Source organism: Stegostoma tigrinum, chromosome 15 (genome assembly GCF_030684315.1).
Source record: "Stegostoma tigrinum isolate sSteTig4 chromosome 15, sSteTig4.hap1, whole genome shotgun sequence".
In the NCBI taxonomy this organism is placed as follows: domain Eukaryota; kingdom Metazoa; phylum Chordata; class Chondrichthyes; order Orectolobiformes; family Stegostomatidae; genus Stegostoma; species Stegostoma tigrinum.
The window spans coordinates 25,742,943-25,770,941 of NC_081368.1; the positions used below are offsets into that span (position 1 = coordinate 25,742,943).

Genomic DNA, 27,999 nt, shown 5'->3' on the forward strand with positions numbered 1-27,999 from the left:
TCAGAACTTTTCTCCCAGAGTTGAAATGTCTAAGACTAGGGAGTATGCATTTAAGGTTGGGGGGGATAGTTCAAAGGAGATGTGAAGGACAAGTTTTGTTTTTTAACAGAGTGGTAGGAGTTTGGGACGCACTGCCAGGGGTGGTGGTGGAGGCAAATATGATATGGGCTGTTAAGGGACTTTTAGATAAGCACATGAATATGCAAGGTATGGTGGAACATGGACCTGGGCAAGCAGAAGGAATTAGCTTCATTTGGCATCATGTTTGGTACAGCATCATGGGCCGAAGGGCCTGTATCTGTGCTGGACAGTTCTATGTTCTATTGTAGCTGTACTGGTTAGGATTTAGTAATTCAGTTGGCTGGACAGCAGGTTTACGATACAGAGTGATGCTAACAGTGCAATTAAATTCCCATAACTGCCTGAGGTTGCCATGAAGAGCTCAGTCTCAACCTCAACTTCGCCTGAGGTGTGATGATCCTCACGCTATACCACCACCAGTCAACTCTCTCTTAACAGTGCTGTCCTCTAGGACCACAGCAACTTCACTGGAATAGTTCAGCTGGGTACAGTGCTCAAATGATTCTGAAAATTTTTGGAGTCAGTTGAAACAACAGACCGCACAGCTGTCTTTAGTGCCCTGAAGTCGGCTTAGATTTGGTGTCCAAGTTTCTAGAGTGTGTGTCTAAAATCCACCAACATTTGACTCAGCAATGAATATATATGAACTGAATTACACTAGACACCTAGATGAGGCATTTGCATCTTTACCCATATTAACTAATTCCCTGGACTTTTTGCTGTCAGCAATGTGGTAACAAAGAAGAAAATAAGTTTTGGAATCATGCACAATGTCATCCTATATACAGTCACAGATAACAAAAACAAGTTTAAAAATATTTAAGTGTAGTAGGTTTGCTTTTTGTGAAATACATTTCTATTTAATGTTATACTTTTTTTCCGCTGGCGTATCACTCTTTGGAAGCCTGCAGCAATGCTTCAGATACAGCTGTAATACTCATTGTTTTTGGTAAATCAAGTCTTCAAGCAGCAGCTAAGTTCTGCCATCTGGAACCATGCCAATACTGCAATATGTACATGGAGATGCAGACATTTTGAGCAATGTAGGCTTGTACCAGTATTAAGCCTGAGAGAATAGTATTCCTCAAATTATTCACAGGGTTCTGGCAATGTTCATCTCCTTGGGTGGGTAATTTCAACATAACTTTTTAACTCACTGAATCAAACACTATTATAATAACAAAACTGTTCTAATATATGGAATGGCTTTTTGCTGAGCTATTAATCCAAATCTAAAAAAAACACACTTTTAAATAAAAATCTTTAAAGACCAGTCCTGCCATAATGTTTCTTTTCCACTATTTACTTTGATTTTGATCTTATATTTCTGTCTCACATTCTGTGTTCATTCCACTGTAAAATTATATGTGGGACTCTTGACTTTTATAATTCTATCTCATTCCATATTCAATTTTCTGGGCGGATGAAAGAGAATAACATGATGAGAAGCTATCAAAAGGTTTACTTAGCTGATTAAGAGTCTGAAAGGACATCGGCCAGAGTTAATCAGGTCAATCCATGGCAAGACTTTTACATCATCAGATCATTTGACACTACTGGTGAACAAGTAACCTCAACCCATAAAGTGATCCATGATGTATTAGCAGAAAGAAATATTTTGTATTGCGGATACAACATTTTGTTGTATTTTACCTTAAAAAAATATACTGAACTGTTTGGCTAGGTAACACGGTGTGAAGCTGGATGAACACAGCAGGCCAAGCAGCATCAGAGGAGTAGGAAAGCTGGACGTTTCGGCTTGGGACCCTTCTTCAGAAATGTTTGGCTGGGTGTTTTTTTTTCAATGAAAAGCTTTATTCTGAGGTATAAACTTGGCCCATCTCATCTCTTAATGTCCAAGACCAGTAGGTCGCACCATGCAATACTTATTGTATGGACAAAGGCATGAAGAACACAAGGAATTATTCCTGGCGAAATTATTACAATGACTTTTTACAACATTCAGAAAGGGTGACTCTTCTGTCCCATGGATAAATACTGAGGATTAACCAGCCTAATCATATCCATTCTGGATTCACCCTCATCTGAGAGAGAAGCAATGCATTCTGATTAGTAAGAAAAGGCGAGCATGACGTAATAATCAGTCTTCCAGGTTGGGCAGCTCCCTCCTTGATTCATTTGACTTTCTATTGTTTAGAGACAGGTGATTTTATTTATCTGCCCACACTGTAAAGGTATTTTTTTATTTCCATAACACCCAGCAATGCATGTCATTGAAAAGGTCAAGCAAAATAAATGCCTGAGATTTCATATCAATAGCTCCCAGTGATAACAATTTATTTTGTACACAATAGCTTCAGACTGAAAACGGTTTTTGTGTATCTTGGCTTCTAGTGCTGGCATTAGTAGCAACAGAGAAACAACTACATATTCACAACTTGCTCCATACAAACAAGAGATTACTTAAACATAAACAGCAATTGCTGGAAAGTCTCAGCAAGTCTGGAGGCATCTGTGGGGAGAAATCAGCATTAACGTTTCAGGTCCAGTGATCTGAAGGTGTTCTGAAGAAGGGCCACTGGACCCGAAACATTAATGCTGATTTCTCTCCATAGATGCTACCAGATCTGCTGAGACTTTCCAGCAATTTGTATTGATGTTTCCGGCATCCACAGTTTTCCTTTTCTTTGGTCCCAAGCCTTTCTGGCTGGGAAAGTACACTGTGAAATAATGTACCAATTGCTTGTCTATATACGAAAGCTGAACCATTAAGCAGGTCATTTCCATCCAGAAAAGAGAGATTTCAGGTGATATAAATCCTGAACAAATTTTGAGCAGTTTTACGGAGAAGGTAGTGATGAGCTGCCTTCTTGAAATGCTGCAGTCCACCTGCTATGAGTTTACCCAGATACCATTAGGAAGGAAATTCCAGGATTTTGACCCAACAACAGTGAAGGAACAGCAATACATTTCCCAGTTAGGATGGGGAACTTGAAGGTGGTGGTGTTCATCCACAAATTTAGTCAGCAGGTCTCCAGATATTCTAATTCACATGGTTACAACCACAGACTTATGTTTTTTAATTAATCTAGAACGTAACATTGCTGGGTTGCAGCATCCATCTATCTTTAAAAGATGATTGACACACAGCCAACAAACCATTTCAGATGGGGTGTCTTCACATGGTACACCTTTGCTGATGGCTGAAAGGCTAATCCTTGAAAGGCAGATTCTGTGTATGAAGCTATTAAATGACACTATGGCTTGTTTTTGACATTTTTCAACAGTGTAACAGGCAATACTAACCAGACAAACATTTATCATCCATTCCTAGTTGTTGTCAGGTGCTGGTGGATCTCCTTCTTGAAGCACTGTGTTGCAATTTGATACAACTGAGTGGCTTTACAAGCCGTCATTAAGGATTTAATTTTGTTATCAACTGCGCCAGCAACTGAGGTCCATGCAAGGCAGCGAATTTCAGAATTGGAAGTCAATGCGGTGATGAGTGTACCAATGTCAATTCCATGCACAGAACATCACAGCAGCCACATGTGCAGCTTAGAAAGATTGTTGGTTGACAGCTCTGCTCATGTAAGACTCGAATTGCATTTAAAAGCGCAAGAAGTGGAATGAGGAGCAGGATATTTGTCCCCTCAGGCTTACCTTACCGGTTGATAAGATCAAGGCTAATTGTCTCAGGTCTCAATACTTCCTTCATGCCAGCTTCTCATTGACCTGATTGTGTGATATTTCAAACATCTACCTCTTTTTAGAATTATTTTCAGCGATCTAGCCACCACAATCTTCTGAGATAGAGATTTCCAGAAATTCACTACCCTCCCTTACACCTCAATTCTAAACAAGTATTCCCTTATTCTGTAGCAATGTCCCAGAGTTCAATTTTCCGCCAGTAGTGAAAGCATCATTTTAACATCTAGCCCCTGATAGCGCATTCCCTCTCAGAAAATAGCCTAGTGAATCTCTTTTGAACTGCCTCCAATGTCAGTAAATCCTTTCTTACATAGTGGACCAAAACAGTAGTCCAGGTGTGGGCTTATCAACAACCTGCATAATTGTAACAAGGTTTCCCTATTTTTCAACTCCAACCCCACCCCCTCGCAATAAAGGCCTAAATTCCTTTTGCCTTCTGAATTACCTGCAGTATCTGCACATTAACTTTGACCACTACAATTTTTGGAGTTTCTTCTCCATTTAAATAATAATATGCCTTTTCATTCTTTCTATCAAAGTGCATACCTTCAGACTTTCCTTCATTAAACTCTATTTGCCGAGTTTTTAATCCATTTTCTCAGCCTCTCTATCCTTCGTAGATCCTTTATTTCTTCATCATAACATGTCTTACCACCTATTTTTGTATTGTTAGCACATATGGATACCCTACACCCTGCCCTTTTCACTAAGTCAATAATATAGATATAGAATCACAGTCATTTTAGTCAAATGTTTTTCTTTAACATACCTATTGAACCTTTTCAAGTCCATTTTTGTGTTATTGCTAGATTGCAATTTCTAATCTCTCCATCAGTTTCCTGTTTTTCTTTTGCTGTATTCGAAAAGCCTCCCAATCCTCTGAATGACTGCTATTTCTGGCAACTTTATCGGCCTTTTCTTTTAATTTTACATAATCATGATCTTCCTTGATCAAACTACTGACCTTTCTTGTGTTTTTGTATCTTGAAGGAATGCATAGTTGCTGTAAGTCATGTAATAGTTCTTTGAAGACTATAAAAGATGACATGCTTTTTTAGTCATGCTTTTTTAATGTATCTTCCTCAGCTAATTAGTGTTTCATGCCTTCATAATTTTCCTTATTGAAATTTAGTACTTTTACTTTAGGTCGACTAACCTCACTTTAAGTAGTATAAAATTCTATCAAATGGTGGTCTTTCATCACTAAAGATTCTTTTAAAGATTATTAACTAGCTTTCTTCCCACAACATTAAACTATATATAAAATAACATGTTCTCTAGTTGGCTCCTTGACGTAGTGCTCTCTATCAACAATCTTTAATAACAGTGTTTCTCCCCAATGTGGCTTCCTACTCTTCTTGAATTCAGAAACCCCTCAATATATGGAGCCAATCCTTTTTATCACGGATACCAGATCATACTGAATTGCTCAATGTGTGCTCAGTTCATTCACATTATGCACAGCAGTCATAACAGTTACATACAGAGCCTTCGATATTCTCTATTTGAAACCCTTGTAATATTTAGTCTTGAATGTTGGTGTATTGTTAAGATTATTCTCTGTCCATTCCTGCCATTTTCTGAACTTACTTTCTTATACTACTACCTTGCTCTCCTGTCTCAACACTACTGCTTGATTTGCTGCATTTGCCCAAGCTTGGACCCTTGCCACTTCAACCATGCTTTGTTTAGTTTAAAGCCCTCACTATTTCCCGAGTTAGGCAGCTCATAAAAACACCTTCCTTAGCACAGTTCAGGTACAAGATAGTATAGACACCATTTTCCCCTTTATTGGTTGCAGTGCCCCAAGAACTGAAACACACTTATCCCATATTAGTCTTTAAGACATGCATTCAGTTTGCTAATGTTATTTTTGCTATGCCGATTTGTATGTCACTCTAATAGTAATCCAGAGATAATTACCTTGGTGCTTCTGCTTTCTGATTTAGCACAGAGCTTCTCCTACTCCCTTAGCAGAACTTTTTACCTAGTTCTTTTTATATCATTGTACCCACATGGATCATGACTACTAGATCCTCTACCTCCCACTGCAAATTCTTCTTCAGCTACTGCAGTTCTCCTGAAACCTTAAACTGGATATACAACGCAGTCATCAGGACCCTCACACTTTGCTGCAAAGAACTATGTCAATTCCCCTCACTATACCTTTCCCTACTACCACCGGATTCCTTTTTGCTTCCTGCCCATGATTGAATGGATTCCTTTACCATGGTGCCAGGGTCTGTTAACTCACCCACTCACAAACAAGCTGAAAAACTTCAAGGTGTAGACAATTGCAAACTGGGTGAAGCTAATGCCTTTTGAGTTCCCTTACCTGGCTCAGCTGCAGTCGTATTCTCCTATCTCTGACCAGTGGCCACATCAGATTACCTTATCCAAAGGATGCCTCCTGGAATAAAGTGCCAAGGTAACTATTCCTCTGTCTGATATGGCCCAACAAGTGTAGCATGGCCTCCAGTTCACTAACTCTAAACTGAAGATCCTGTAACTGCAGCCACTTGGTGTAATGTTTGGGCTGGGTTAGACTTGCATCCAGAAGCTTCTATATCATGCAGTCGCAGCAGACACCACCTGTCCTGCTATTGTAATAATAAATTAAATAATTGATAATTACCAAACATGACACACAGTTAGTTAAGGACCAATAATAAGCTTTGCCAAAACTTTTCCTTTTATTGTAAATGGGATACGTATTTTCCCAGTTGGGCCAGCACTTATTGTCCATCCCCAATTGCCCAGAAGACATTCAACAGTCAACCACATTGCTGTCAGTTTTGAGTCATATGTAGACCAGAATACATAAGGATCGTGGATTTCTTTCCCTGGACCGAATGAGTTTTCACAGCAACCAACCGTGATTACATGATCTCCATTTGAATTCAATTAAAAAGCTAATCTAAGTTCACTATCTGCCATGTGGGATTCAAACTCATGGTTCCAGAACATTAGTCTGGGGTTCTGAATTACTGGTCTAGTGACATTAACACTATGCCACTGTGTGCTAAGTGGCTAAGTGCTTAAAAACAAGTTATCCTTTTTCATTAGCATTAATATACATGGTTCTGAACAGCAGTTATTCACAGATCAATCAACCTACCACTTTCCTGTGATGATAAAATGTGAAGCTGGAGGTGTACAGCAGGTCAGACAGCATCCACAGAGCAGGAAAGTAAACGTCTCAGGTCAGGACCCTTCGTCAGGACTGGGGAGAGGGAAGGGAGCTCAGAAATAAATAGAGGGAGGAGGATGGGGATGGGGGGAAAATAGACGGGATGGTGATAGGTGGATGCAGGTAGGGGATTGTAGAGACAGGTCAAAGGGAAGAGTAGGGCAGATAGATGAGAAGGAAGACGGACAGGTTGTGTCAGGTCAAGAAGTGGGAATGAGAGGGAGGGCTGGACCTGGATAAAGGCTGGAGGTGCGGAGGTTTTGAAGCTGGTGAATTCTAAATTGTGGCCACTGGGTTGTAACCTTCCAAGGCAGAATAGAAGGTGTTCTTCCTCCAGTTTATGTGTGGCCTCATTGTGACAGTGCAGGCGGCCCAGCATGGACAGTTCTGAGTAAGGGTCACCGTACCTGAAACATTAACTCCATTTTATTTCTTCACAGATGCTGCCAGACCTGCTGAGCTTTTCTAGCAACTTTGGTTTTGGATGGACATGTCACCAAGCGAGTTGGTTGGGGGGATGGAGAGGCGGGAATTGAAATGGCTAGCAACCAGAAGGTGTTGTTGACTGGAGTGTACAGAGTGCAGATGCTCTGCGAATCAGTCCCCAAGTCTGCGCTTGGTCTCTCCGATGTAGAGGAGAACACATCAGGAGCAACAGATGCAACAGCCCAGGTTACAAGACATACAGGTGAATCCCTGTTGGATCTGGAATGATTGTTAGGGGCCTTGGATGGAGGTGGGTTGGAAGGTATAGGGGCAGGTGTAGCACTTCCTGCAGTTGCAGGGAAAGGAGCAGGTGTGGTGGAAAGGTTGGCAGGGAGAATGGAGCAGATAAGGGAGTCGTGGAGTGAATGGTCCCTACAGAAAGCAGATAAGAGTGGGGAAGGAAATCTCTTTATGGTGGGGTCTGATTGCAGATGACAAAAATGGCAGAGGATGATGCTTTGGATTTGGAGATTGGTGGGGTGGCATATGATGTCCCGTTTTGATTTCTTTCTCCCTGCCCAATCAGGAGTTCACCAGAGGCTGCAGTTGTTAAACCTGGGTTCCTCTTCAATGGCAAAATTCACCCATTTCCAAGATAGCACCTAATAGTGTGTTAAACATAATGTGTTTGTAGCCCTCCAATGGTTCACAGGGGCCAATAAAACTGCAATGTAAAACGGAGAAATATAAACCAGAAAGGCCTCTGATACACTCTCAATCTATCCTGAATCAGTTCATCAGCTAGCTATGTTAGGGTGCTAAACTTGCTTCAACATGTTTGAATTGAGAAAAAAGGAGAACAAAAACAGCTTTAAAAAGACCCCACAGTACTCCTCATACACTCAAAGTAGTTAACATCAAAACAAGCAAAGACATCACACTACCGTGATCACAGTTCACGGAACAGAATCATTACAGTAGAAGCTGGCCTTTCTTTCAACCAAGTCCACAGTGCCCCTTCGAAAGTCACCACACCCAGACCCATGCTGCCTTTCCCACAGCTAATCCACTTAACATGCACAACCCTGGAGACTATGGGCAACTTATCAAGGTCAGTCCACGTAACCTGCACATTGTTGGACTGTGGGAGAAAACTGAAGCACCCAGAGGAAACAGGGTGAACGTACATACCCCACACACAGTCATCTGAAGCTGGAAATCGAACCCACATCCCTGGTGCCTTGAAGCAGCAGTGCTAACCACTGAGACACTATGCTGCCACACGTTCTTCATTCATCGTCAATGGCAATTTGGATAAGATACCAATGCATCTTTTCACGGCGGTGGTAAAATATCGATTATCAATTTTCATCTTCTACTCTCAGATTTTAATACATGGAACATTTTTGAACCAAAGCAGTTTTAAGAAGAGTAGACACTGACTTAAAAATACTAAAGTGATCACCTGATCACAGGTTGAGCAAAGCTCCAGCAAACTGAAGTGATATAAATGAAATTGCCTGCAGCAAAATTAATCCTTTTCATCAACACAGCCTGAAACTAGGCAGGTGTGAAGAAATTATTTTAAACTTATAGGTATATGACAGGTTTTACATATTGGACAGGAAAGACTTGCCTTCAATTTTCCAGCTTGACATAAACACGGGAATAAATGAATGAGCTGTACTTCAAGAAACTGGAGAGCACTGGAGACGCTTTTGTAACAGAGGAACTGGAAGATGGTCTCTCACTGCTTTTCCTTTGGAAGGACAAAGCAACCACTGACAACAGATTAGAAAAGCATCTGAACACTGACAATTCAAAGATACCTACAACATTCTCAGACTCAGCTGGTCCAGGATACAGCTAACCAACGTGGTCTCAGGTTACCTCTTACACCTTCAGGTCACCCGAAGGAGTTTAAACTGCAGATCGTTTTATCTTCCCTTTTGTATTGGGCACTATCCCTCTTTTAACATTACACTTACATTTGTGCATATGCATGGTTGATATTCATGTCTTCATTTTTCTTGGAGATTGAAATTTCTAAGATTACTCTTTCTTTCACCCAGAACAACCTTGCTAATTGGCTTCTTAATTAGTTCAGGTGAGCTGGTTAGCTACATTTTAATTTCAGGAAGGCATTACTGCATGGGAAAAATGATTACATTTTTGTTGCAGGCAAATGAAGAAGCTGTAAAGAGGGAGGGCCGACTGCCTCCTCAACTGGACGCAGTAATCCATAAGATTTATATCTACTCCAGCATGAGTCGCTTCCAGTATAGAAGTAGAAAAGATTGTGATGAGAAAGTATATGACTATTGCTTATTTCAGTTTTGAGTACTTCTCATATTCCCTTGCAGAATCTGCAATCATGTAACACCAAACAACATTCGTACTTTATCATGACATTAATACAAATCTTTTCTTACCTAAAAGGGTCTCATCCAATTCAGCAAACATTTGAACACTTACAGCATTTTCTGAAAACAGAACATTAAAATGGTTCAACGTTTCACAGTCCAAACATTTGAGAAAAGAACACGGTGCTAATATGTTTTGAAATACAAGCATATTTTTCCCTAATTATTTTATTTTGAAATTGCACTTTTCAGGCTACTAGCTACAAAATGTGACAGACTCTGCAACCAAAAGGAATGGAAATCAAATAAGTAACAACCACAGGCCTTCCTCACAGGCATCACTATTTTAGGACTCCTATTCCTTTTTTTTTAAAATTGTACACAGGATGTGAGCATTGTTGGGTAGACTAACATTTATTCCTATTTTCCTAATGGCCTCAAGAAGCCTGAGGTGAGCTGCCTCTGAACTATCACAGTACACACAGAAGGAAGTTCCTGAATTTTGACCCAGGAACAGTGAAGCAACAGCAAATATATATAGTTCCAAGTCAGGATGGCGTGGAGGGGGACTTGCAGATGGTGGTCTTCTTATGTACCTACCACCCCTGTCCTTTTGGGTGGTAAAGATCATAAATTTGGAAGGCACTGTGACTTGTTCCAGTGCATCTTGCAGATGGTACACATTGTTCTTACTATACATCACAGCTAAAGAACTGACTGTTGAAGCTGGATGATTAGGTGCAAATCAAGCTAGCTGCTTTGATCTGGGTGGTGCAGAGCAATTTCATTGACATTAGAGCTGCACTCATCCAGGCAAGTCAATCATATTGCAGCACACTCGTGGCTTGTACCTGTAAATGGTGGACAAGCTTTGGGGACACAGGAGAAGACTTACTCGATGAAGAGTTTCCAGCCTCTGGTTTGCTTGTGTAGTCACAGTATTCATAAGGCTAGTCCAATTAAGTTTCTGGTTAATAATAATATTGGTAGTGTGGGATTCAGTGATACTAATGCCAATAAACACTATGGAAGGATGGTTACATTTTTCTTGTTTGAAAATGTCATTTCCTGGTGTTTGTGATATTCATATTACTTACATTTATCAGCATAAGGCTATTATTGTCTGGATCATGTGGCATTTGGACACAGCTGCACCAATATCTGAGGAATTGCAAATGCGACCAAACATTGTGCAATTATCACCCTTACCTCTGACATTATGATTGAAGAACGCTCATTCAAAGAAGCAGCTGAACTTGATTTGACGGAGGACAGCGCCTTCAGGAACTCTTGCAGAGATGTCCTGGGCTAACGTGATTGACCTTGAACAGCCATAGCCACCTTCGCTTATACTAGCCATAATTCCAACCAGCAGAGAATTTTCCTCTGATTCTTCATGCTGTCCTTCATGCTGTACTCAGTCAATTGTGGCCCTGATGTCAATGGCAATCATTTTTAACTCACCTTCAAGCACGGTTCTTTTGTCTACATATGTACTAAGGTTATAATATGGTTCAAAGCCATGTGGACCTCATGGAATCAAAATGGAGTGTCACTGAGCAGGTTATTGCTAAGCTGTTTCAGTTGATAGCATCTTCAATGACCCCCTTTGATGGTTGAGAGCAAACTGATAGAATGCCCACTGACTGGGTTGGATGTGTCCTCCCTTTGTTGATAGGGCATATCTGGATAACTCTGCATGTCAGGATGGATGCCAGTGTTTTGATGTAATGGAACAGCTTTACAGGAAAAATAGCTCATTTTGGAGCATGTCCTCAGTATTTGCAGTTTATAGTGCTGTCAGCACATGAAGTGAATCAAATTGGCTGAAAACTGGCATCTGTGACATTGAGACCTCAGGAGGCCTCAGCCATGGATCATTTATTGGAAGTTCTGACTGAAGATGAAGAGTCATCTAGACTCAAAACATTAGCTTGCACTCTGTCCATAGATGCTGTCTGTCTCGTTGTGATCTCTGGCATTTGTTATTTTCAGTATATTTAAGCTGCTCAAGAACATTGGCTGTCTGCTGAAACTGCTTAACGTGATCTCCTCTTTTCATGACAAAGTAATGGTTAAAATCAGCTTTGACAGTGCAACATCAAAACCCTCTGGGATCTGCAGTGGAGACAAACAGGTCTGCATTCTGGCACAGACACACTTTGGTATACTGTTTTCTTCTCTTTACTGCTGTCAAATGCCTTCAGGTCAAGTCAAAGGGTGTCTGCTTACATACCAGAGCTAAAGAAAGCTGTTCAGGCTTGCTCAGCCAAGCTTCAAGACAAAAGTGCGCCAATTCCTCAACATGTAGTGGCTCTATGCCATGATGCCACAATAGAACTTTTTTAACAAGGGCATTTTCAGAGACAAATCAACAAATTCTATCATGCTTGTAAAATGGGCTTGAGGAAAACAAATATCATGGTCCACGATGTTGCTTTCCCACCATTTATCAGCACTGATAATATTACGTTGAAGGTTACTGATAGCTTCAGAGACCTAAGCTCCATGAGCAGCATTCTATCATTTGATTCTGAAATTAATACACATGTTGAAGAGGCTGTACCTGTTACATTCAAACTGAGTAAGTGTGTGAATAGAATTGCAAGTCAACCATGGCGACATCCCTAGCACACTGCCCTACAACGGCAGGTCCTGGATAAAACATACTTAGCCAGGTGAAAAGTCTGAACAGCTTCGATCTTTACTGTGTCAGATATGTCCAGGCATGTCGTGGCAGGTCAGCATCACCATCTCAGAGGTCCTGTACAAGCCAAGTCTACAGCATACACATATTGCAAAGCCAGCAACACCTGCAATGCATCATTAATTAGATGGATGGCAGCTGTTTACCAAAAGATCTTCTGAATGCTGAACTGGCAAATAAGTTACCAATATGTCTTCACTACAAGGCTATCTACAAGTGACATATGAAAATTGTGGTTATTGGTACTGATAACTGGCAGAATTTTGCTGATAGCTGTGATGTCTGAAGACCATTTGGAAGGGCATCAGAAGAGGCTAGCAGAAATTAAAAGGTCAGCTGGTTAAGAACAGGACCCAGGACAAAACAGAGGCCAAATAATGCACCTTCTCAGCCCATTGGTGTCTTCCAATGCTACCATACCAAACAGAAGGCTGTCACCTCTTTTCATCACGCAGGTTCCTGTATTTCATTTTAAATATTTTCTAAACCTACACAGAATCCCTCAACAATTTGTGCAAGTTGACCTGTATATCACTGTTGCTGCACCCTTTTCAGAATTGTACCTTTATTCTATATTTCCAATGTTTTTGCTTCCTTCCAAAATATATAATTTCATACTTATCCACATTAATTTTCATGTGCTGGTACTTTGTTCTGAGACAGATTATTAAGAAGGACTCATAGTGAGAACTCACGCTAGATGTTAAGGAGGTGTGATGTACACAGATTTAAAAGCATAAAGTGAAATTGGCAAGTTATAAACACTGTCATGTGTCTGTGGAACAAAACTGCAGTAACCAACTACAAGTTCAAAAGAAAAGAGAAATCTAACTTTTTTTTACCCCCAGATGTCAAAGCAAACCACACAAAAAAAAATCCCTCATATTGCAGTTATATTGGCTGGGATTCCAACCGCTACCCCACATAAAGGATAACGTTTGTGACAAATACCATGAACCAGACCATTGTACATGGCAAAAGCAGGCAACTCATAAATAGTGCAGCCAATGACTACACAGCAATGGAAACCATCATCATCCACTGCATGCATATTCATAGTCAGGGATTTTTACACATCATGCATAGGTCTCCCAACAAATGCTGAATGAAACTCTTACGAGAACCTAAAATTCTGTTTGACCTGTCCCAATTAAAAAGCGCAACCAAAATTCAACGATTGAAATGAATCTTCATTAAATCATTCTAATTTTTTCAGAAAAGGATTTCCTTAGTGACCATTGTCCAATAAAAAGCAAAACACTGCGGATGCTAGAAATCTGAAGTGAAAAGAGAAAATGTTGGAGACACTCAGCCAATCTGGAGGCACCTGTGGAGACAGAAAAACAGTTGTTTTGAGTCAGATATGATTCTTTTTTTCAGAATCATTATATGATGTCGGAGCAGGAATAGACTATTCAGGTCTTCAAGCTGGCTCCCCTTTCAATGAGATCATGGCTGATGTGTTAATCTGCAACTCTACTTTCCTACCTTCTTCCCATAACTCTTGATTCCCTTACTGATTTAAAATCTGACCACTTCAGGCTGGAATATTTAATGATCCAGGCTTAATCTGCAATCGTGTAACACCAAACAACATTCGTACTTTATCATGACATCAATACAAATCTTTTCTTACCTAAAAGGGTCTCATCCAATTCAGCATACATTTGAGCACTTACAGCATTTTCGGAAAACAGAACATTAAAATGGTTCAACGTTTCACAGTCCAAACATTTGAGAAAAGAACACGGTGCTAATGTTTTTAAATACAAGCATATTTTTCCCTAATTATTTTATTTTGAAATTGCACTTTTCAGGCTACTAGCTACAAAATGTGACAGACTCTGCAACCAAAAGGAATGGAAATCAAATAAGTAACAACCACAGGCCTTCCTCACAGGCATCACTATTTTAGGACTCCTATTCCTTTTTTTTAAAAAAATTGTACACAGGATGTGAGCATTGTTGGGTAGACTAACATTTATTCCTATTTTCCTAATGGCCTCAAGAAGCCTGAGGTGAGCTGCCTCTGAACTATCACAGTACACTCAGAAGGAAGTTCCTGAATTTTGACCCAGGAACAGTGAAGCAACAGCAAATATATAGTTCCAAGTCAGGATGGCGTGGAGGGGGACTTGCAGATGGTGGTCTTATGTACCTACCCCCCCCTGTCCAGGCTTAATGACCCTTAACAGTAAAGGATTCCACAGATTCATTAACTTCCATGCAAAGCAATTTCTCTGCATCACTCTCATATGTGTAACCCTTATTCTGACATTATGCCATCTGGTCCTAGGCTCTCCCACAACAGGTAACAATTTTTTCCACATCTACCTTGTCGAGTACCCTAAGATTCTTGTATGTTTCATAAGGGTATCCCACAGTCTGCCACATCCCAACAAGTACAGGCCTAATCTACTCAACCTCTTCTCATAAGATAGTGCCTTCATACCTGGTATCAGTCTCGTAAACCTTATCTGGACTGCCTCCAATGCAACTATATCTTTCCTTAGAGAAGTGTACCAAAACTATTCACAGGATTCCAGCTGTGCTCCAATCAATATCTTGTATAGATTTAGCAAAATCTCCCGACATTTATATTCCATACCCTTTGAAATAAAAGGACAACATTCTGTTTGCCATTTCCCTATTATCTGTCAAATTTGGACGCTAGCTTTTAGAGATTCGTGGATGAGGTCTCTCAAATCCTTCTGCTCCAAAGCATTACATCGTATTTCTCCATTTGAATAATATTCTGCTCCTCTATCCTTCCTGCCAAAATACATAATCTCACATTTCCCTAAATTATATTCCATCTGCCAAATTTTATTTTCTCACTAACTTAACCTGTCTATTTCCCCCTGCAGACTCGTGGTGTCATCCTCACAATTTACCTTCCCACCTATTTTTGTGTCTGAGGCATCCAAGTTGGTCAATTCAACACAGAATGCCATCTATCAATAACTTAACATCGAGAATACATGACAATGTGCTGAATCTGTATGTTTGGATCAAGCTATTTGCTCAGTTTGTGCTTTTCAATTATTGTGCATTTACTTACTTAAAAACAAATTTGCTGGACCATTTAGTGTGCCAATCTCATTTCAATATGCAAGATTTATTTCGGAACAAATTCTACCCAAAATTTCCCAAGAGGCTAATGTTCAGATTTATCAGGTTAAGTGTTTATTTCGGCTGCAAATACAGCATCTGCACAGTGAGACAGATCAGCAGCTGAAGAGATTTATTGCTGGGAGCTGGGTCTTGTCCACATCAGGATCGTGTTTCAAATTTAGTGTAGGAGAAGCAGCGACAGCTTTGGCTACTCTATCACCTTGCAAAGAAATCTCATTAAAGTGTGACCCAAAAGGCTTGAATAAACTGATTAAAATTTTATTGGACCACACTTATAATTCAAAGGCAATAATATTTCTCCCCCTAACCCACAACAAAATAGCAAAGCTGGACTTTAAGACTCAAACAAGGCACCACAAACTGCCCTTATATTACAACAGTGGTTATCATTTGTCCGATGTTCTGAGAGGCAAAACAATTAAAAAGTGTTTAAAATAGGGTTCCCACACTGCAACTGTGAGCACAATGCAAAATTCTTTGCAGCTATGCACACTTTCCCGGGAAAGGGAACTGGCAATATGGGGACCTGCTAGATCCTAGATAACAACGTGTGAAGCTGGATGAACACAGCAGGCCAAGCAGCATTTCAGGTGCTCCCAAGATGCTGCTTGGCCTGCTGTGTTCATCCAGCTTCACACTTTGTTATCTTGGATTCTCCAGCATCTGCAGTGCTCATTATCACCTGCTAGATCCTTACTGTTAAGAGCCTTTTCCAACACTTTTTGTGGACTCCTTTGGTCTCTCCCACCAACTGTGGTTACTTTCTCAACCCCTGTCATGATGGCAATCTTTCACATCCATCCTGATTGTCAGGGACGATACTGAATCATGGTCTCCCATTGCCAAACTTTTTCCCCTGTTGCTGGCCAGGCAGTTCATTTTTATTGATCACTTTGCCGGGTTCTTCAGCAGGTTTTGGTTGCCCAATACCATTCATTTAACCATAAAGGACAAAGAGACCTTCATTCATTTCAGAAGCCTCACATTAAAGTAAGTTAAGCCAGTCAAGAAATTTGGAAGATATCTTCAGAGTTATGCAATTCAGGAAAATTCTAAGACAAGGAGATTACTCCTAAGGCAGCAATATTACTATTATTAACAGTACCCTTATACTAAGGCAGGTGTGATTTAAAAGTAAATAGTATCATCCAGATTTTTTTCATGAACGGGTCATTCTTAGTATGTGGGAGGAAACCAGAGCACCCGGAGGACACCCACGCAGACACGGGGAGAATGTGCAAAGTCCAGACAGTCACCAGAGGGTAGAATTGAACCCAGGTCCCTAGTGCTGTGAGGCAGCAGTACTAACCACTGAGCCACCATGACACCATGCAGGTTATAACAAGACTGTGAAAGTTGAAGCTTGCAGCTTTGTAGGTATTCACTTAAGGACAAAATTAGTGAAAGCAGTTAAGTTATTTTTCATTCATGGGATGAGGGTATCAATGACACAGCCAGCATTTATTGTCCATCCCTAACTGCTGTAAGGATAATTTAAGAGTTAACCACATTGCTGAGAATCTGGAGTCACATGTACACCAGGAACAGTAAGAATGGCAGTTTCCTTCACTAAACTACATTAGTGGACCAGATGGGTTTTTTTCCCTGACAATCAGTAACTAATTTGTGGTCATTGTTAGATTCTTAATTCCAGATTTTAAGTTAAGTTAGACCTAAAGATTTGATACAGGAGAATAACTCCTCTGAAATATGAGACTTTGTTTGCAGTGCAGTTTAAGATCTTATAAACTGTGTTCTATGCGTAGATAGCCTGGTTTGTTTTGTCTTATTCTGCTGTTAAAGAAAATCTTCAGCCTCATATGTCTATGTTTCAGTTAATGACCATAAAGATAAATTTTTAAAAATTACTTAAATCAAGCCACATTTCATTCTGGGGTCTGACTTATTCAGTAGGACCAACAGCTAGGATTATAACAAGTAGGGACTCTTGCTAGAATTCGAGTTTATTGAATTGAAGAGGACTTTTTATAATGAAAAAGATGCTGAAAAGAGTGTCGGAATGTTGTGGTGAGTCTAAAATTGAATTTTAGACGTGGCTTTAAACCTCTTGGGAATGAATAACATAATAGTGGATTATATGAAAATTCTGACTAATGCTAAACAGAGTTCACAAATACATTAAAAGTAGTAAAAGCAGGATTTCGTAAGAACTAGAAGACAGGAAATGTGAAACTGAATTAGCTATAATTAGAGTTAGAATAAGCATAAAAGGTAGAAGTGAAGAAACAGCATGAATTAAAGGAAAAAAGATGAGAAGACTTTATTTGGAAAAAAAAGACATGAAAGAAAAGGAAGAAAACGAAAAACAGAGCGATGGAAAAAGAACATGAAAATGAAAATAACAAGGCAAGAAGAGAACAACGAGCAATGAAAAGAGAAATAGGATTAAGAAAATTTGGACTTCAAACAGACAGTCAGACACCAGAATTTGGGCAGAAAAAAAGCTCAGCATGAAAAAAAGGTAGTAACAAAAAGGGTGACTCCAGTGAAGAGTTTGATGAACTTGAAATCTACATTTATTGCTCAGATTTACTGAGAACAGATTCAAAAGATATTCCACTGCATTTGTAAAGTTTGCTGGTCGGATCAATTGGCCAAAGATGTCTGCAGCTTAATGTTATAGAGTGGTTTGACAATAACTGCTATGATTTTGTACACAAATTTGCCTGGAGAACAATCTGCAAGCATGAAATTATTGCAAAAGTGATACTCAATGCTTGGGGTTCTGCCTGATATTTATCAAGTAAATTTAGAACTAAAAGGAAGAAACCTATTTAGACACTTTTACAATTTGCAAGGGAAAAGGAAATGCTGTGGTTTTCATCATTGCAGTTCAAGAAAAGTTTTGAAAATGTAAGGACAATTTATGATTTATGGATGAATTCACAAATAGTATTCCTGCAAACCTAAAAATATATTTATATCAATGTCAAGTATCAAAACTCAGAAGTAGCAGTTCTTGCAGATACCTATTATATCTCACTGACAGTCATATGGGACTCCACTAGGTAATGGGAGAAATAGAAAATCTGCAGACAAAAGATGTACTCATTTTAAAGATCAAATGAAAGGATGCCAACGTAATAAAGGGACAGGCTAGAGCCAAAAACTGATATAAAAAAAAATAACATGTTCAACTGTACTAAGAATGAGCATACCAAAACAAGGTGCAGGAATTTAAATGGGAGTCTCAAACAGTAGTAGAAATGTCTAAGGAACCCTCTGAAATGAAGCAAAAGGAAATGGAATAGGTCTCAAAACTGTACAGGTACACATAGAGAAATATTTAGTTAGATTTTAGTAAGGAGAGAAAGATGACACCAAGCGAAAAAATATAGATAAAGTGAATCGGACCGCTGGAGAATCTGCAGATTTCATCTTAAAAAAGGTATTTTCTTATGCCTCAAATCAAGTAGATAAATCGATAAAAATACTGAGATAGACTACAACAAGCCAGTCACAGGTGCTCACTGATGATATTATGCATCTTCCAGAGAGATTAATGATGGAATATTAATTGGAGATATACACTGTGGTTACAAACTAGTCTAATTACACAGACTGGGATTAAAGAGTGACTTAATAAATTTAGAAGTTGTAAGTGCAGTAGTGAAACAAATCGCTGCAGATGCTGGTGGAATTGATTTTAATTTGGGAAATTATCTGGCTGGTCCAAAAATGGCAGCCTCACCAATCGAAAGAAATAGAGAGCGGAAAAAAATACAGAAACACAGAAAACAGGAGCAGGAGTAGTCCATTCAGCCCATCACAACTACACCACCACTCAGCAGTGCAACAGCAATAATTATATCTTGGAACCATACTCCCACTCTCTTGCCATACCGCCTGAACACCAACTTCCAGAAATTAATTTCTTTCTTGAATATATTTAGTATCTGGAGTCTACAGCTTTCTGTAGTAGAAAATTCCACAAGTTCACCACAACGAGTGAAGAAATTTCTCATCTCAGTCAGATATGGCCTACCACATATCCAGAGGCCATGGCCCCTTGCTCTGGCCTCCAGGCTAGGACAACATTGTTCTTGCAACCAATTTGTTGAGCCCTATTAGAATTTTGTGTGGTTTCAGTGAGACTTCCTCTCAATTCTTCTAAAATCAGAAAACATCAGTAAAACTGGAAAACAAAACAAAAATTGAAAATTCAAAAGTTGATCCTCCAGAAATCAGTGAATAACATGGAAGCGCGTAAAAGGTTAGACAGTATGATATTTCATCGTCCAGAAAACTATCAAAAAGTGATTTCCAGATACTATTACAGATTCACATTAATTTTCATAAACAGGTCAGGAAAAACATTTTTGGCTCTTAGAAATATAGAAGGCTCTATTGGTCTGCTCAATATAATTATGGCTAATCCTCTACTTCATGCTACATTCCTACTTACTCCCCAAGATGCTTTTAAAATCTAAAAATCCATCCACCTCTTTCTTGAATGTATCACATTCAGAATTCCATGGATTCACTCCTCCTTGTGTCAAGAAATCTCCCTTATTTATTCTACTATTCACACCCTAAAAAAAGACTCCAGTAGATTTGTTAAGCATGATTTGCCTCACAAACCCATGCCAGTCCCGTTAATGTTTTCAAAATATTGCTAACTCTTCTTTTATAATAGACTAATATTTTCTCCAATACTGATGTTCGGCTAACTGGTCTGTAATTCTTGGTTTTCTCTCCCTTCCTGTTTAATCTGTAGGAATTGCTCGAGTGTCTATAAAATTTTGGAAGATGACTACCAATGTACCTAATATTTTTAGGGCCATTTCCTTTAGTGCTCTGAAATGCAAATTATCACATTCTATTGATTTGTCAGCCTTCGACCCCATTAATTTCCCCAGCAACTTTTTCTTACTAAGGTTGATTTCCTTCCATTCCAATCTCATACTATGTTCCCTCCAATTCTACTCTCATACTCTATTTCCCCGTCTTGATCAAACCTTTTACCCTCTTTTGCTGAGTTCTAAACTGCTCCTAATCTTCAGCCTTGCTGCTTTTCTAGCAATTATGTGCATCTCTTCTTTGTGTTTAATACCATGCTTAATTTCTTTCAATAGCCATGTTTGAGTTACCTTCTAATTTTGGCACTTTACAGGAATGAATAATTGTTGTGATACCCGCACACATTCTTTAACAAAAATCATTGCCTATTCGCTGTCAACCCCTTTCATAAAGTTCCTCAATCTGTCCTTGCCAATTCACACCTCATACACTTGTAGCTCCCACTGTTTAGATTTAGGACCCTTATTTCAGACGTGAATTATTTATTCACCATCTCAATGAAGAATTCTGTCACTCTTCCCCAGGGGACTCTGCACAAGAATCCTGTTAATGAATCCTTTCTCTGTGTACAATACCTGAACTAGAATAGCCTGTTCTCTGGCTGATTCCTGAAAGTATTTGTCTCAATTAAGTTCTCACACTTACTCCATGAAATTCTCCTTCACAATACCGTTGTCCAATCTATATGCAAATTAAAGTCACCCATAATTACAATTGTATTCTTAGTGCATGCATCTCTGGTTTCATATTTAATATCTTCCCTCACATTTCCTCTACTGTTTGGGGGCCCACAGACAACCCCCAACAATGGTTTCTGCTCCTTGGTATTTCTTATCTCCATTTATACAGATTCCACATCATACTTTACTGAACCAATATCCTCCTTATTATTTGCACTGAATACTCCTTTAATAACAATGCTACACCACTTGACTTTTTTGTCTGTCCTTCCTAAATAACAAATACCCAATTCCAAATCAAATTTGTTAATGTGGAGAGAGGGACATCACCTATAAAACAATATACCTACAGTCTCAATCCAGAGAATTTAGCTGAAGTCAGCAAAGGAATTCGGTTCATGCTGGGCAATGGTATGATGGGACCATGTCATAGCAGGTGGTGCTCACCTATTGTGATGGCACCAAACCACACAGTCACAACTCCTATCCTAATCCAAGGTTGGAGAGCTGCATTGAAAAACATACCGGACTCCAAGATTCATAAACAAAATTGGTTTGCGAAAAGAATATTGGCAAGTTCCATTGACTGATACAGCCTGAAAAATATCAATGCTTGTAACAGTGGGTGGACTTTATCAATGCAAAGTCATATCATTTGAAATGGAAAATTCATCAGCAATATTACAATAATTGATCAGTAAATCATTGAAGGCCTATGTAACTTCACGATTTACATCAATGACTTGGTTGTATTCAGCCAAACCTGACGAGAACCAATATGCCACTCAATAAATTGTTTGATCAGTTAAAAGAGCTAATTGCTCGTGAATCTGCCTTAAAATGTGTTTGCCAAAGCAAAAGTGCACTATTTAGGTCACACGAGTATAAGGCCAAGTAGCACTTAAAGAAGTGAAAGTGCGTATTACTTTGAATTTCCCTGTGCCTGGGAAAAAATTCAAAGTCCTGCAATACATTGACATGAGTGGATTTTATCGGAGGTTTGTTCCAAACCACAGTACTGCAGTGGCTCCTTTCACAAACCCATTAAAAGGAAGTAAAAAAATTTAAGTGGACTCAAGAACGTCAGAGTGCCTTTGACAACTTGAAAATTGGGCTGATAACCACATTGGTTTCAGCAGCACTAAATTATACTAAGCCATTCAAACTAGCTGCTGACGTCAATGACTTTGGTGTGGATGCCATATTAAGAGATGGTAAAATGGGGACAAAATTGCTTGTCAGTTATTTTTCAAATACCTAAATGAACTGCAACAGAAATATTTGTTACTGAGTCTTGTACTGGCTCTACATCAATTTTAAATTTGTATCACCTACAATGTATTAGAAGCTTATATGTATAGACCACAATCATTTCATCTTTTTGACAAATTTCTGGTACAAGAACATATGGCTGTTTTGTTGGAGTTTAATCGACTAGCCATCCAATTTAAAAATTGTGCATGTCTGGGAAAAATAAATAATACAGCAGGTACTTCACCAACAGCATATATGGAGGAAACAGTGTTATGATTCACATACACTTACATAAAATATGGCTAAAATGAAACTCATTGTGCTTAATGTCAATTTTTTATCATCTTATACAAGAAAGGAATAGTGTTCAGAAGAATTTTTGAGAAATGAGTGCGTTAATCAAAGATTGTAACAGGGAATAGGCATTGAACATCTTTAACTTGCTTTTGATTTAAATAATCAAGGATTAACTTTAGCTTAGAAAGAAAAAAAGATTTAAAGCTTTTAGGCCAGTTTAGAGGGAGTTCTGCCTGAGGTCTGGAACAAATATAGTTTCTCTGCTAGAAAGAAGCATAAGGAAGTTCAAGGAAAACATAGTTATTTTAGTATAAAAATTTAGCTTGTGAAGCTTCCAAAGCAGGAGTGTTTGGTTAGAAATGTGCAGGTTATTATAAGATTGATGAAGTCCAAACTTACAGTTTTGTGGGCATTCATGTGAGAAGACTTCATAATTCAAAGGGCAGAACCGGACAGAAGTGGTTGAGCCGAACTTTAATTTTTTTTATACAGAAGTGTAACTTGTCTTCACTTGAATCACTGTGAAATGAGCGTTGGAGAACAGATGAGACTTTGTTTTTGCATGTTTTATTAGACGATTCAAGCGGTGTTCAACATTTAGACAGTTTGCATTTTTTGTGTAATGAACCTCTGATTTATTCTTAAAAGAAAATCTGTAGTCTTCTGTGCCAATAATTCAGTGATTGCCTACCAAGTCAAACTAAAGGAAAATATATGTCAAACCAGATTCCAATCAGGAATCTGACTTGTCAAGAAACACCATCAACTGGAATCATTTCATTATTTCATAACTTTATTAACAAAATGAACAAAACCATGTAAAACTTTGTTAGATTTGTGTTTCTATATTGTATGTGTTAAGAGGGACAGAGTTTTAATATTTTTAAGTTCTGAGTGTGACATTGGGCTCTCTGAAAATTTGTTTATGTGCATTTCAATGAGGTTTTACAAAAAACATGGAGGTGAGTAATTCTTTGCTGTAGAAAAGGGTATAAAGAGAAAAAAATTAGGCTGTTGCGTTGCAATAAGATATCCTGTAACACAGGGAGACAAAATGTGAGGCAAGTTATTTTATAGAAACAGAACCAGCTAGAAGATCACTGAATGAGGTTTCTTTTAGTGAGGAGGTCTTTCAGAGAAAGGTAGCCTGTAACATCAGCTGTGTAGTTAAGCACTCCTTAGGGCAGTCAGGGCAGAAGAAGTCCCGATTGACTCAAACATTAGTAACACAAGAACACTAGACACAGAAGGCTTCAAAGGTGTCTGAAAGGAAGACATCCCGCAAGGCTGGCAGATGCATGGGTTTAATGACCCCATGTTAAGAAGTAAGTATGCTGTGTTAGCAGTGTATTTAATTATCAACCCCTCACAACCATCACGGCAAGTCTCCGATTCACTTAAGAGGCAGTTTAGGAAGTACAGACTCATTGAAAGGTGCACCAGCAACTAGCATTGAAAGGCTGCAAGCAGCAACAAGGACCAACTTGCACACAAGCTCATACAGCAGACCAGACAATACCTCAGGACCGATCACTTACTCCTTTTGGCCTGGATGCTCTCAGCATCCATTCCTTGCTCCACCATGCCCGTTACCACATGGGTGCTTCAGCAAAATACCAAAGGTTAACAGTGCTGCTGCATTTATATGGTCTTTAGTGCAAGACACATAGACAGAGTGCTCGTCAGTCAAGAACTGTATGAGTGAGGTGGGGTCATCTTAATAAATGGCTTGTAAGATGTCACACTGACAGAATGAGCCAGCTTTCTGCATACACTACATATTCATTCAACGAAATAGCCCTGGTCATAAGCTGGGTAGCAGGCAGGGGATGATCCTCAGTCCAAGGACCCTGGTACTATCAGTAGTATCAGTACTACCAGGGCACAATCCACACACAGTCCAGGAGCTTCGGAATGGTAAGACACCTGCTTGGGATGCTTACGTTCAGAGGAGCTGTCCCAGCAGTCAGGAGGGTGGGTAACTGTCAGTCCTGTTGGACCATCACATCCTGTCAGTTGGGGAGCTACAAACATAGTAGGCAGGCATTTGGTAAGTCACGGTTAGGGGGTATTCAGAGTTGATGATAGGTCTGGGGCAATTACAGTTCTGGGTGTCCACCTGTTGAGCTTTCAAGAAATGGGGGCAGCAGAAGGTGAAAACAAGGACAGTGACTGGAGGAAACCCTGGATAAATGAGGGGTATACAATAAAGGGTGTTAATTGGTAGTGACCACCATTGTGGCAGCATACAGGAGCTCAGTCGGCATAAGTATGGGGTTCAGGAGACTGAGGAATAGTTGTTGGCCATTTTCCTTCTCATTCATAAAGTCAGGAGGTATGGGATACAGGGTGATCTGGCTGTCTGGATTCAGAATTGGTTGGCATACAGGAGGCAGAGAGTGGTTGTAGATGGTAAGTATTCTGCCTGGAGGTCAGTGCTGAGTGGTGTCCCGCAGGACTCTGTTCTTGGGCCTCTGCTCTTTGTAGTTTTTATTAATGACTTGGATGAGGAGGTTGAGGGGTGGGTTAGTATGTTTGCTGATGACACAAAGGTTGGAGGTGCTGTTGATAGTATCGAGGGCTATTGCAGGCTTCAGCGAGACATTGACAGAATGCAGAGCTGGTTTGAGAAATGGCAGATGGAGTTCAACCTGGATAAATGCAAAGTGATGCATTTTGAAAGGTCGAACTTAAATGCTGGATATAGGATTAAAGGCAGGATTCTCAGCAGTGTGGAGGAACAGCAGGGTCTTGGTGTTCAAGTGCATAGCTCCCTCAAACTTGCCACCCAAGTAGATAAGGTTGTTAAGAAAGCATATGGTGTTTTGGCTTTCATTAACAGGGGGATCGGGTTTAAGAGCCACGAGGATATGCTGCAGCTCTACAAAACCCTGCTGAGACCACACTTGGAATACTATATCCAGTTCAGGCCACCCTATTATAGGAAAGATGTAGAGGCTTTGGAGAGGGTGCAAAGGAGGTTTACCAGCTTGCTGCTTGGACTGGAGGGCTAGTCTTACAAGGAGAGGTTGACTGAGCTCGGACTTTTCTCTCTGGAGAGAAGGAGGAAGAGAGGTGACCTGATCGAGGTGTACAAGGTAATGAGAGGCATGGATAGAGTCGATAGCAGGAGACTTTTCCCCACGGCAGGATTGACTGCCACAAGGGGTCATAGTTTTAAAGGTGTTAGGAGGAAGGTATAGAGGAGACGTCAGAGGGAGGTTCTTCACCCAGAGAGTTGTGAGCGCATGGAATACTTTGCTAGTGGAAGTCGTGGAAGCGGAGTCATTAGTGACATTTAAGCGACTGCTGGACAAGCACATGGACAGCAGTGAATTGAGGGGAATGTAGGTTAGGTTATTTTATTTTTGGATTAGGATTATTCCACGGCACAACATCGTGGGCCGAAGGGCCTGTACTGTGCTGTACTTTTCTATGTTCTATGTTCATGGATTTCAACATGGGTCAAAGTAGGATCTCTGGCTAAAGGGGCATATGGAACGGCTGTGGGGGTGGTACCTGGCAACACTATCCAACACAAACTGCATACCCTGCCATCACTTTTCATTCTCTAAAAGAAGTGCTAATAGAAAATATCTGTGACAATACCTAGGTTGGGCAGACCAAGTGTCACTTTGATGGGCAAGATCCCATGCTGATACATTGAAGCAACAAATATACAAAGCAGCTGTTTGCAAACCCCAGCCACATTTACTTTGCAATCATTTCACTGCCCATTTGCTATGTAGACAGAGTGAAAATGCTTAGGTGTCAGATACTGTGATTTGCAGCATGGCATTTCTGCTTGCAAACTGAACTTGGCCTTCTCAATGTTTTGGAAATCAGAGGCAATGACATTACAAAAGATCATGGCTGACTGAAGGAGAACCATTTTTCGTGCAAATTCCAAAGGTGCTGCAAGAGCCACACAATTTCACATCTTCATCTATCACATAATGTTATGATAGTATGAACTGAATACAGTGAGAAGTTGAGTATTTGATAGAAATCTTGGATAGCAGTGTGTCAGCGTGTTGCAGAGACTCCCTTCTTGATGACATGTTGTGGTCAATCTGCCAGGGCTGGCCTTCACCATGTTGCTGTACGTTCTGAACTTGAATATGGATGAACGATGGAGACATGGCCCTCATTATTCAGGTACAGCATGCCTCACCCCAGGGTGAAGTGTGCTCAGCCCTTATTTACACTGTATGCTGCCAGTCACTGTTGTGAGACGAAACAGCCTCTTTCAGTCCTTCAGTTCCCATTTGAAGTCATTTCCACTGACATTCCTGTATGCTGCCACTAGAGAGATGTTGGTCACTGTAGCTGCCTGCCGAAGAAAGTGAAGACTGATGCAGGAAAACCAGGGCTTACTACAAAACTGGCAGCAGCAGAAGACCAGAGCAAAGAATGAAGAACACTCAACTCAGGAGAGGTCACAGCCACAGGCCCCCTCAAGGGATATAGGGTGCACAGGAAGGCCAGAAAGTTTCAGTCCTGATTCATTTTCCTGGAGATGAGCAAAGCACAGCGAATTGCAGGCTGCGCATCTCCTGAGATATCTTGACAGAATTTTGCCAGATGCTGGTTTGGGACAACAGAGCTGCAAATGTGGATGGTCAGCCTCTCCCAGAGGCTGTGAAGGTGACTGCTGCTTTGAACTTGGACGTGACTGACTCCTTCCAGGACATGAAGAGTGTTCTCTCAGTCATGCACCCACAAATGCATTACGGTAACGTGCAAGGTCAAATCAATGCATTTTGTTCCCCCATGAAAAGATCAGTTCTTCAGCCCAGACAACAGGATTCTGGAATGAAGTTGGGCTCCCAAGGTGCAGGGTGCCATCGATTGCATACACACGGCTCTGAGGCAGCTGTTTCACAGCACTGTACCATTTATAAATAGGAAGGTGTTCCAGTTTATTAACCTGTGATCACCGATAAGACTTCCTTAAGTTGTGTGCCTGTTACCCTAGCAACTGCAATAATACCTACATGAAGCACACTCATGTACCTGATGCATTACTAAGCTGGTGATTGGGGGACAAGAACTACTAACTGTAACCATGAGTCACGACACCATTGGGCAACACACTGAAGTGGAAGGCAGGTTTAATGCCACTCATGACCAGGACCATGGTGGACAGGACCACTGAAGGTGTGGTTCCTCTGCTTGGACCAGTCTTGGGGAGCTCTCCAGTACAGGCTAGGTACGGTTCGCTGTGTCATCCTGACTTGCTGAGGTTTGCACAATTAAAATGTGCTGAATGCTAAGAACAGGGAAATGGGAGCAGTCTTCTGAGGAAGACAAGTTGAGTGGTGTGGAGGAAGGTGCTGTTGACCATGACAAGGTTCAGCTGCACGTAACAAC

General features: G+C 40.2%; 1 protein-coding gene across 4 annotated transcripts in view; it reads right to left on the reverse strand.

Moving 5' to 3' along the window:
• The window catches only part of amot (angiomotin), a 146,866-nt gene that overhangs the window by 93,364 nt on the left and 25,503 nt on the right, over positions 1-27,999 (reverse strand). For 2 of the 4 annotated variants that reach the window (XM_059651382.1, XM_059651380.1), the window contains one exon: positions 9,802-9,852. The exons of the other annotated variants lie outside the window; for them this stretch is intronic. In XM_059651382.1, the coding sequence (XP_059507365.1) occupies positions 9,802-9,832 (31 nt within the window). In that variant the 5' untranslated portion in view covers positions 9,833-9,852. The remainder of the gene's footprint in view (positions 1-9,801; positions 9,853-27,999) is intronic. 4 annotated transcript variants of the gene reach the window in all.